This window comes from Cydia fagiglandana, chromosome 20, assembly GCF_963556715.1.
Source record: "Cydia fagiglandana chromosome 20, ilCydFagi1.1, whole genome shotgun sequence".
NCBI lineage: Eukaryota > Metazoa > Arthropoda > Insecta > Lepidoptera > Tortricidae > Cydia > Cydia fagiglandana.
In genome coordinates, this window is record NC_085951.1 from 14,626,286 (window position 1) to 14,639,052 (window position 12,767).

General features: G+C 36.7%; 1 protein-coding gene across 1 annotated transcript; it reads left to right on the top strand.

Moving 5' to 3' along the window:
- The first annotated feature begins 202 nt into the window (after window positions 1-202).
- On the top strand, window positions 203-6,574 carry LOC134674588 (uncharacterized). The gene is made up of 3 exons (XM_063532701.1): window positions 203-489; window positions 1,365-1,487; window positions 5,445-6,574. Exons 1-3 carry the CDS (start codon window positions 448-450, stop codon window positions 5,613-5,615), a joined length of 336 nt encoding a protein of 111 aa, XP_063388771.1. The 5' UTR covers window positions 203-447; the 3' UTR covers window positions 5,616-6,574.
- The last annotated feature ends 6,193 nt before the right edge of the window (window positions 6,575-12,767 follow it).

Consider the following 12,767-nt stretch of genomic DNA (forward strand, 5'->3'; position numbering starts at 1 on the left):
TATGTTTTAAGTGTCTAATTTGAAGTGACATTTTATCATTTTTTTTAGCATATTTAAAAAATCGTTGGCATAATTTTGGCATAACCTAGACATTGGTCTAGCATTTTTTCAAAATCCGAGTTGGCAACACTGCGCATTATTTGATTTGACGTTTCGATTTCGCAATATGATGGGTGATGCGTTTGCTATGGGTCAAATTTATTCTACTAATTACAAACGTATCTGAGTTTATAATAAGCATAATTCGACCCTATTGCTATCTCGCTAAAGTAGCAATCCGCAAATCTTATTACGGTATTTTCAGCAATGTTAAATGCGTTTTGCATCAGCAGCTTGGAAATTAGTCCATAATAAACGTCAGTTTCCTGAAAATGGTCGCCTCGCTTTTTCTGGCTTATGTTTTTTTTCTAATGAATTGACTGAAAAATTCGAAATTACGGCTTAAATATGAGTGATAAAGAAATTACGATGGAAGACTTGGAAGAAACGGTGAGTAGTTGGCCTTATTCTTTTTTGTTACGTTTGTTTGTAGCGGTATTATAAAAGTAGGTCACAGAGCCGCAGGTACATGCCTATAAATGTTAGGATGCCGAAAGGGCAAAGGCGACTGGTACTGGGATATTGGTTACTTTTATGTGCTGCTTTCTGTACACATATTTCAGTTTAAAATGTCACTTATAAGTTTTATTTCAAGAAAAGCTGCAACGCCGTGCCGATTGGTTTTATACTTCGGACCATCTTTCGACATGACATGAAAATATTTTCTGTACTTTTCCTCTTTACGTATAGAATTATAGTGCCGAATTGTTTTATTAAATTCAATTTACGTCTCCGATATTAACTGCGTAGATCACAGTCCAAATTGTACAGGTTTAATGTATGATTCATTCAAGAGTGCGATAGTAAACACGCCAATTAGTCATGAAATGCTGCCAAATATTTGTACATTGGTAACTATGCATAACTATGCTATTATTGTATTGTATCAAATTCATTGGGCATGGTCTCATATATTTTGTAATAGATAGATGCTACTGTACTCTAAATTACCTGCCCTGTCTATCCAAGCCTAGGGCATATACATTTGCCTTAACCCTTCCAATCCCACATGGTCGGTACTAATTTGTATGAATTCCTTGAGTATACAGCCTAAACTCAGTCCACCTAGTGAAAAAAGGTGGTGAGGTCAGACAGGATATCAGTCCAATTTAGAAGTTTTCTTAAGGCTCTGTCACACAGGCGCGTTTTGATGGCGGCGCGTGAGCAGGGCGCGCCGCTTTTACATATAAAATGCTCACGCCACACTCACGCCCCGCCCGGAAAACGCGCCAGTGTGACGGAACCTTTACACTGTATGAACACAGGCCCAACAAACCGAGGAGCAGCTAGACCTGCTGGCGTGGAAGATGGAGGGCGACAAGGACCTGGCCGTGCCCGTGGACAGCCAGGACATGTGCGTCATGACTCTGCTCAAGTCAGTCTCGGAGGTTTGTAGCTTTTGTATTATGATGTATGCAGTAAACACTGTAAACAGTGACATCCCAAATATTTCCTGGCATTTAGAAAAATTGAGAAGTAATCTATTCCTTTCTTGTATTTTGATGTATTAGGTGTAACAGGTTATATAACCAGGAACTGGTTGTTATAGAGTAGAAAAAAATCATGCTTATATTTCTGCCAAGCATATCAACATTTTGTATGAAATATTTTGTATATATTTTCAATCTTTTGAAAACCTAAAGAATGGTCTAAGGTCTAACATTTGAATTGTATTAAATTGCACCTAACACTAACTTTCCTTATTCTAACCCTAAATGTATTAAAATAACTAAGCTGTTACTGCTGTTAGTTAAAATAAATTCTAATAAAAATGTATTTGTGTATGAAATATTTAACTATTTGCTAACAAATATACCTAATATAATATGTCTATATATATTAATCAATATTTACATAGAAGTATCTTCACAGAGTGTACTTGTAGTAAGGCCTACTAATATAATAACTAAGCAACCTACTAATTTGTTTTCAGCCAGTTGCGTTTACGCTGACAGAAGGTCAGAAGAATACTAGCGTTCTGTCTCTGCTGTGGCTTGGGATCTCTGTTACCATCTTAAAATAACATTCCCCTAATATTATCCCAATTGTAATATTACAAACAAAGTTTGTCCATTCCATTATTTTTCCATACCAGTGCAAACAGTTTTTTTTATGTATTTATGATTTAAGAACTTAGAGCTTCCACTGTTGGCCAAAGGTCTCCCTTTCTTTATCATATGGCTCTTGAGCAGTATTCTCTCTCAACAATCAACAAGACAGCCAGGGCTCTCATTGCTGTCAACACCACAGCCTACTGAGCATCCATCGTATAAAAACGTATACGTAACGTATACCTCGACACGAAAATAAGAAGAAGCATGAAACACGTCAAGTTGTCTCTCAATCGTTTACTTATCAACTGCGTCGGTTTCGGTCTTCATTTTTATTACATTATAGGACAGATTTTTTACAAATGTTCATGAAAGCGTAATGGTGTCGATGTGTCGATCCTACCAACTGCGCCACTTACAGACCAATTCGAGTTATTCTATCTGTTTCCAATATTATACTTAAAGAGTATTCAATCACTACGTTACAGAGGGGCTACCGCCAAAACCGAAATTCGCAAATTGCGGGGATCTTTCTCTTTACTCCAATGAAGGCGTAATTAGAGCGACAGAGAAAAATACCCGCAATTTGCGAACTTCGATTTTCGCGGTTATAGCCCTGATCTGTCAGTATCACGTGACCTTTCTTCAACCAAAAACGTCACTTTTGATAATGAAGGATCTGTATCATATCGGTCCACTATCAGTCCATTATTTATGCCAAAGAGAATAGATAGTATAGAGGGGTACTGTCATAGTAAATTTTGTAGTCACTGTAAATTTACTGCCATCTATCGACACACGACTAAAACTCAAAATTAACACGTATAAAATTATCAAAAAAAATTATATATATATGGATAAATGATTTTATTATTTTTATATTGTTTTGACCCATGCTCATTCACTGATATCTATGTGTTAAAATTGTGAAATATGAAACGATGTCGTCACGCCATCTAGCTGAGCATAGGCCAAAGGTGTGTGCGCCATCTATGCGAGAATGACTATTTCTTGATTTCCGAGGCACGTTTTTTCCTTAGACTTTATTCATCTTATACGAAGTTATATATGTCTTTGTTTATGCTCACGGCGCAGATAGAGAAACTTGTATTTGTAATACCTACGATTGTAACAAGAGGTCCCAAGCCGCAAGGTTCATGCTTGTCGGTATTAGCCCCGGCTCAACGCTACAGTTGGCCGGCAAAGCCCGCAGACGGGCCCGCCTCACGACCACCGGCCGTTTCGGTCGGCACACACGTTTACTTATTATTATGGCTAGGGCGTCTTCGAGGCAGCGATACAGTGCACTGTTTACAATAGGTACAAAATAAATACAATGTAGGTACAATTTACAATTTGTAAAGCAAAATAGATGAGACTCAGAGAGACAGCTGATTTTTAGTCCCTAACCAAAAAACTTTAAGCTAAATTAGCTAAGTTATTATTAGGGTTAACTGGATGAGATCCCTGAAAGGGATAAGTACGCCTTTGTACTAATGATGTGTGCTCTTTCATGTTTTATGTTTATTTTTGTACAATAAAGTATTTTACTACTACTACTACTACTAAGTGATTAATTTACTAACTCAACAGTTTACTACGAAAACAACAACTAAGTTGATAGATATAAATACGAGTATTACCAAGCCATTCGACCTAGGCAGTGTACTGTATTGCACGTCAAGGTGTACTGCATATTCGATCGAGCGCATCCATGCGAGCAGTAGCACTGCGTCTGCTCAATAACCTCATTGATGACCACTTAAGTGGACATCGGAAATGAGGGCTTTTAACAATTTCACTTAATGGAGTTCTATAAATGTGTAAATATAATGTCGTATCTCACGTATCTCCAGTAAAACAGACACGAACCCGTGTTCTTCTACAGTGTTAATCTACATTGTAGATCCGTATCTACAATGTAGATTCTACATCTTTGTTCTTCTATCAAGCAAGCTGGGGCGTGGAGAGCAATAGGTTCCTTACGATTATTATTTTACAGTACCTACATATTTATCTGTGCAATATAGATACATGGGTAAATGATAAAACCAGTTGATTAAAAAAAGGTGTGTTCATTGAATATGCAGTACATTTTCGGACGTCTGAGCCTCTAGAGCTGTTAACTTGAGTACCGATGGTGTTATGCACTTTATTTTAGCATAATGTCATCGTTTAAACGCAAATGTTCAAAAGTCAGTGTGGAATAATTATAGGTATCATCTATCTTTTCGTCAAGGGATCAAAATTTACCTAAAGGATACTTTAAGAACCTAAATCAGGTTTGATCTTGGTAATATATCTGACTTTTGAATAGAAGTGGAAAATAAGTCAACTGATAAAGAACCAAACTAACGATCGAAACTTAAAGGTGTATTTAATAAACGTTTAACATTACAAACATTATGACAGCGTGGCCTGTCAAGCTTTATAATCTAAGGAATTATATTTATAACAATGGCCTCATACCTAAAATATTTTCGGTGAACTTATTTTCCATATCTTGAAATCCAGCTACGACAGCTTTATGTATTTGGTTCTCATGCCCACTATACTTCAGTGAGGGCGCCATCTGTGTCATGTATTCAATCTAAATCAAACGCCGAGGAAAGATGCTTTTATTTCAGAGCAGTGGCATGCTTTGGCCAAAGTGTATGCAATGATAGCATTTTATTGTTAATACCGATTTCTAAATTCCATTTTAATTTGGCCCAGGGTCTGCAATCTTCCTGGCAATATTTTTGTGTAGCATTAAGCATGTCACTACTCTAGGATGCTATTCTAAAAATAATTCTATGTATAACAAGTGTTGGCAAGTATTGAACCACTTAAATTAGAAGTTTTCACTTTCAGAAAACCACTAAAATAGTATATTTACGAGCATTCCACCAGGGTCGCTTACTTAACGCTTCTTTTTAATACTTCTCAAAATGCTTGGCTTACAACAGAGTTAAGAGTAACTCAGCGTCATAGCATTCTTAGGCCCACTTGCACCATCCTACTAACCCAGGGTTAAGCGGTTAAACCGTCAAACCAGTGTCAAATTGTACTGGTAACCATGATAACTCCAGGTTTAACCGGTTAACCCCGCGTTTGTGGAATGGTGCAAGTGGGCCTTAGAAAAATAAAGAAAGCAGCATTCATAAGCGCAGCTGGTGAAATTCTTTATATCACTTTTTTTTTTTGTATTTCAAGTTGGTAACTGCAACTCTTGTATCAGAGAGTTATTTTTAATCAGTACATAAGAGCATCTATCCCCCCTTCCCCGCCCGAGCTCACAGCGAGTTCTCGTAGGTGCGGTCGGACTACACGGCGCTCCGCCGCGAGCTGGTCGAGGTGCAGCAACTACAGAGGGAGCTGTCCGCGCGGCTGCGGGCTCAGCTGAGGCTGGTGCATGGCAAGTTTGCTAAACTACGGCAGAGGCTCGCGGTCGCTGACCAACACATGCAGGCACATCAACGATAGACAGGAGACTAGTACAAGTTTCAAACAGTACACAAAAGTAGTAAAAGTCTCCCAGCTTTTTTTTCCGAAGGCGAGGTCCCCGACTCTAGGACTTTCTTTTTAAAAGAAGGTATGGGGCCAAAAGTAAGGGCACTCGGGCCATAATTTGAAGACTCCTGGTCTAAAGGATCTTCTTCTTAGTCGTGCACTCTTGACAGAGTGGTCGTGGTCATGTCACGGTATAAAGGATCTACTAAACAGGAATTATACAAGAGGCACAGGTTCTCTCAAGCTTCTATAGATCCTATCTCACATAATGCCTCTTCAAGAAGTGCCAAAATAGTTCCCTTGCACATCCAACGTACTCCCGCCACGGTCTTATACTGGTGAGTACCACACTAGACCCACTAGGGTACCCTTATGAACTTATTACTAGTCAAAGCATCACAGATTTTAACTAAGAACAATAAATTGATCTTTATTATGTAATCGAACTATGTGCCAATAACTTAGTTTTAGAGTATCAAGCACGGTTGTAGAAAAATATATCTTATTAGGCCTGAGATATATTAGTATAAAAAACTATAGTTTACATGTACCGTACCTACTCATAATGTTACTGTTCAATTCATCATTGTATCTCAGGCCTTACTTATAGTCCTTTTTTTTTAGCATTAGAAAGAACTTCGCAGAAATTCGCTTGTGGTTCTAAATCTGGCACTTTTAGCGGTAACAATTTGATGTAAATTATATGTATTGACCATGCTACATTAGATAATTCAATAATTCTTCCTAATGCTAAAAAAAAACGAACTATAAACTTTAATAATTTAGCAACCATTTCCTAATACACAACTGTGTAGAACACACTTAAAATAGCGAATTAATAATACGACGATATAATTATTATGATACTTAAAATATTCACACATGGGCATCTGCACTTTATTACTATATTAAGCGCCACTTGGGGTCATCCATTAATTACGTCACACGTTTAGGGGGAGGGAGGGTGTCAAGAAAATGTGACACTTTGTGACATGGGGGAGGGGGGAGACACAAACTTTGTGACGTCACTTTAACTTCATCAGTAACCGAAAATTTATTTAAATTATTTAGTTCGCTGTACATTTAAATAACAAGTTCTTAAAACGAAAATAGTTTTTAATCGTTTAATTTTCTTTCGTAAGCTGTTTTGGGTTATAAAATTACTAATATTTATATCGTCAAAAATATTTTGATAAAATATTAATAATACTTAGGTACTTACTTAATTCGATTTGGCGATTTCGTAGAAAAAATGTGACGTCACACTAGGGGGGGAGGGGTTTGCCAAATGTGACCAAGTGTGACAAGGGGGGGGGAGGGGTCAAAAAACCTAGAAATTGGTGTGACGTAATTAATGGATGACCCCCTTGCACCATACCAATAACCCGGGGTTAACCGGTTAAACCGTTAACCCAGTGTCAAATTGTACTGGTAACCGTGGTAACTCCAGGTTTAACCGGTTAACCCCTGGTTAGTGGGATGGCGCAAGTGGCCCTAAACAGCCCCAATCGAAATTGTACCTTACGTGATAAGACTTAGAGCTCACATTGTAGACCTGATTGAGTAGGTATCATGAGTTTAGATTAACTAGGTGATCTCAAACGAGTGAGTGAAATGACTGATGTGTATTATGTTTAAATAATGTAGGGGATCAATGTGAAACTTTCCTTTTTTGATCATATATTGAAACTCTCATGATCTCCGCAATTGTATTTTATACAATATGATGGAGAGCTTTTCAGTTGCTGAGTGGTCAGTAGGTACAAGATTGAAAAGCTTCATTACGTCACTACTGTATACAATATTAATGAAACAATATTTACTCGTTAGCTGTTGTTATGCCCGCTGATGCAAATACTCATATGGGATCATCCATTAATTACGTCACACGTTTAGGGGGAGGGAGGGGGTCAAGAAAATGTGACATATTGTGACATGGGGGAGGGGGGAGACACAAACTTTGTGACGTCACTTTAACTTCATCAGTAACCGAAAATTTATTTAAATTATTTAGTTCGCTGTACATTTAAATAACAAGTTTTTAAAACGAAAATAGTTTTTAATCGTTTAATTTTCTTTCCTGAGCAGTTTTGGGTTATAAAATTACTAATATTTATATCGTCAAAAATATTTTGATAAAATATTAATAATACTTAGGTACTTACTTAATTCGATTTGGCGATTTCGTAGAAAAAATGTGACGTCACACTAGGGGGGGAGGGGTTTGCCAAATGTGACCAAGTGTGACAAGGGGGGGGGGGGAGGGGTCAAAAAACCTAGAAATTGGTGTGACGTAATTAATGGATGACCCCTATACATAGATAAAATTAAGTACGCACGACACTTTTCATACCAGTGACTTAAAAAAACTTTTTTGAGTTAAAATGTTAGTTGTTCAAAGAGAGAAAGTTGTGCTATTGATGAATAATTGCTCAATCTAAATTGGGTTATCATGTGTGGTGTGCAATGTAGCTTCGTTGTATGTCAAACCAAAGTCATACCCAGATTACTAATATTTTGCAATATTTAAATGTACTTTGTTTATATAGTATTGTGTTGTATTATATTGATAATGAAATTTAATATATGTAACTGTGCACGTAGGTATGTTGGGGTAATGTCGACAAAGGAATAATTTCGTAAATCATAAATATCATAGAAAGTGGACGCACTTCATGTTTTGGCAGCATTTACGCCGTATTAACCCTTATCAAGGAGTCTTGGGAAGTGTTACTGTAATATGAAGTAGGTACCTCTCGTTCAGTTGATCATTCACCGTTCGAGATTGCCCCCATGTACCCAAACTTTGATATACGTGAGTTTTTTCACATAATGATTTTTTTAAGTGTTTAGGCCAGCCTAATTCTATTAGACTACAAAATCGATGTAAAATGAAGTTCCAATAACTTATTGCTGTGAATGTCTGTCTTTGTAGCAGAGAGAGAGAATAATTAATAAATTATACTGAAGTCAGATAAAGACAAAAAAGTATCTATAATTACTAATTAACCCTTTTCCAGGCCGCACCAATTTACAAGGTTTTCCCAAAAAATCCCAATTAATCCAGCTTTGATAATTCATTTGAAGACGAGTAACATTTCCCGAAAGTGCAATCTAATTTGAATCTTAAGTCAGAATGCTAAAGTTGAAATTCTAGTGGCGCATGTGGCGTATGTGGTCGATAAATCGTACTTTGCCTAGAAAAGGGTTAAGCTTTTCTCCCATACACAATTAAGAAAGGATGAGTTGCAAGACTTTGTTAAAAGTGCGCTGTAAAATTTAGTACGATTAAAACCCTCAATAATAGAATGATTTTGTCTTTTGCTACGTGACTAAATTGAGTAAATCTCCTCTCTGACTGTAGTCAATTTGTGAATGTGTTGGATCGAATTTAACATAGCGTGCTATAGGATAATTATTTGTGAAAGTCGGGCATTTTATTACAAATATCGATGTAATGTAAAAATTTAATATTGGAATGCCAGATAATACATGTTATGGGTTCCAGATAGGACTGTGAGTTACTGATTGCTTCGGCTTGCAGATATTTATGATATGAGCCGAAGGCGATATCTACAAGTAGTGCAAATAAATTATAACATTGTATATGCATGATTTTATATTATATGTAATTTATGTTATAGCTTTTGTTTTTATTATGACGTTACCAAAAACGTTGCATTTACTAGCATTTATTATTTGTAGATAGATATATGTAGAGGAATTATATCAAAGATAGCAATAATTTTGTCTCATTTATCTTAATGCACATATCACGCACTGCATGATTATATTATTACATATTTTTAATCGATATCGAATAAGGCAAAAAATATTCAAATATTTTTTATAGTTTAACTTACTCTTAGTCAGTTTTAGTTATAGTTTTATTACAACGCAAATTAATAAATAATTTGGTTTTTTTTCATTTATCTTTGTTCGCGATTTTATTAGCCACCCATAATTTTTAATATTATTTCAATGTTGCAGATACTACTTAAAATTTGCCTATTCGATATCCAATTTGCAATGAATTATCTTTAAGCAGTTTATTGATACCAAAAATGCGCAAATTAAAATAAACCATCAGAACATACCAAATACCAAACCACCAAATACTATAAAATAGGTAGGTGTACAGTCGCCATCAGATATATCGGAGCGGCTAAGGCGCTCACATATATGTATCTGAATACGCCTCTACTGTCAGGACATTAGAGTGCGTGTTCAGATATTGTGAACACCTTGGCCGCTCCGGTATACCTATCTGATCGCGACTGTACCTACCGTGTCTACCTGGCTTCATTTGTCTCTGCTAATAAGTGTAACATGACTAATATGCCAATATACATGTACAATTAAATATGTGACGTCCCACGGGTAAAGGTACCTTATGGCGGTTGGCGCTTACGCTATTATTAACGCCGCTCCAATATTATTGCGGCGCTATGCGACGTAAGCGCCAGCCGCCATAAGGTACCTTTTTCAGTGGATAGTCACATATACATATGTATATTGAAACTAGTCACTCGGCTCTAGATAAAGTTCCTCATTACAAAACGAAGCGTGTCGGAATATTTTCGTGTAATAAAGTGACTGGTTCTAACAATATATACAGTGTGGAAAGATAAGTCGGGCCCTGGAGGGAAACTACCTTAAATCCTTAAGCTGGCTCATTTTACTTAAAGGAGACATTCCTTTATTTTTAAAAAGAAACAAAGCTGCATTCAAAGTTTTTTTTTAAATTCGCTTGCCTCGCCCGGGACTCGAACCGACTAAAAATTCCAAAAAATAAACACTCGCAATTTTATTCTACTAGTCGATACAGTTAATGTTACTGATAACATTTCTCCAAAAAACATTAGGTCTTACACTCGTCTGTCGTATAAAATATCCATAAAATCGAATATTTAGCATTAAAGATTTTTTTAGACAAGCCAAATTGAAGAAAAAAAGAAATATCTTTAAATGCAGTTTTGTTTCTTTTAAAAAATAAAGGAATGTCTCCTTTAAGTAAAATGTGCCAGCTTAAGGATTTAAGGTAGATTCCCTCCAGGTCCCGACTTATCTTTTCACACTGTATATTTAATATGTATTCATCTCCCGGGAGTTTAGTATTTAACAAACAATGCACTGCTTAAAGTACTCATATAACGACTTAAATCTAGTAGAGTTTAAGGAAACTACATGTCTGATACTATGTGTAAGGTAAGGTCTAATCTAAATTATTGTTTATAGCCTAGGACTAGGACGTAGCACCTATATGATTTTTGATGTGTTTTACAAGTTCCAAACGGTACCTATATTAATTACATTATATTATATAATGTTTGTATTATAGCGAAATATCTTTTTAACTTTTAAACGCCACCCCTATATTGCGCGGCGCGTGATCGTAAACCTTGTCGTAAGGCACTAAGGTTGATTTTAGACTGAAGCCGTGCGCGTTAGTTGACATGTTTGGCGAAAGAGTTTAAAGAGATTCTGAAATGGATCGACAAGGTGCATGTGACACCACGGAGTTAAAGCGCTCATACAGTATGTACAGATGCAAAAGTTGCTAAGCGGGCGAGGTGTTCAAAATTACTTTGACACGCTCTTATTCTCTTAACAATAAAGTCGCGTAAGATCATTTTGAACACCTGGCCCGCTTAGCAACTTCTGCTGCTGACTGTAAGCATACATGGACCGATGGACGATTGATAACAACCATCGAAGTTTAAACAAAGCTATAATACAAACATAATGAATATTAAATTTAGATTTAAACTATAAAAGTCGAATATTAGCATAGTTAGAGGCAGTGGCGGATTTGCCATAAGGCCAAGTAGGCCCGGGCCTAGGGCGGCAAGATATTAGGGGCGGCAAATTGTGACAAAAAATTCGCTGATGATAACAATTAATAACTCAAAATGTAGTCAATACGAGTATGATGGGTGCTGTGAAAGGGGCGGCTACAGGGCCTGGGGCCTAGGGCGGCAATGACTGTAAATCCGCCACTGGTTAGAGGACATTGTCCTTAGTATATTTACTAATATTACGCTTATTAACACTACACTAAATCATTCGAAACTTTTCAAAATACGATCGTAATTCGGAAATATTTCTCATTGATTTATTATGTACTAAACTAGAAGACGCTTAAGAGACCCACTCTAGCGTCTCCAGAGCGTCGGCGTCTAGTTAACTCTATGGCTGCTGCTCGACGCACCTTTGGCGCAACTGCACAGTGACGCCATTTTCCATAGCGCACTAGACACCGGCGCCAGGCGTGGCTCACTCCGCGATTTCGTCGGTTTGCTACAGTACAGGTAGCTAAAAGTACATCCGTTCGGCCCCAGTTTTGGGGTTTGCCATAAGCCACGCGTGGCGCTGTCGCCACCTAGCGGCCATATCTGTGCTGATCGTAACCAACCCGTTTTGTTAGGGAGTGAGTCTTCTGTACCTAGTACTATTATTTTTTGGGTCAATTTTTGAAGAGGGTGTTTTTTCGACATTTGTATGGCAATTTTTTATTTTTGAAATATCTGATTTATAATCTTCGTTTTAGAAAGGGTTCTTAACAACAAAAAATATACTGTAGGAGGCACCTCTGTACTTTTTATAGTTAGCTAGATATGGACGTTTAAAGATCGACATTTGTATGACACTATTTAGCCATTTGTAAGGCGTTTTTGACATGTATACGGCATTTTTTCGACATTATATGGCAGTATCAACATGTATATGCCACTATTTATTATTTTTGTTGCATTTATAAGACCCTGACGACATATGTATAATACCTTCTCGACATCTGTATGGCACTATGTCGACATTTGTATGCCACAATCGACATTTATACGGTCAAAATAGCCGTATAAATGTCGCCATACAAATGTCGCGACATGTCGCCAATAATATTTTTTTGCGATATTTCCTACACAATACAACAGATTCACTTATTTATTTTACTATATATTTTAAAACTATATTTGCAACTATTACTATAAAAGAAACATTTTTATTCCAACTAGGTACCAACGTATTCAGCGTCCATACAAATGTCGTTATAGTCGTACCAAAATATATCGAAAGAGATTTTTATCTGTTTTTAAATAAATTAAACTGTTTCCGGGTTTACAT

Excerpts from the sequence above, each read along its gene's own strand:
- LOC134674588 (XM_063532701.1), top strand. The coding sequence starts at position 448 with ATGAGTGATAAAGAAATTACGATGGAAGACTTGGAAGAAACG. Across the intron at positions 490-1,364 it reads TGGAAGACTTGGAAGAAACG|GCCCAACAAACCGAGGAGCA; the intron begins GTGAGTAGTTGG and ends GTATGAACACAG. Across the intron at positions 1,488-5,444 it reads TGCTCAAGTCAGTCTCGGAG|GTGCGGTCGGACTACACGGC; the intron begins GTTTGTAGCTTT and ends GAGTTCTCGTAG.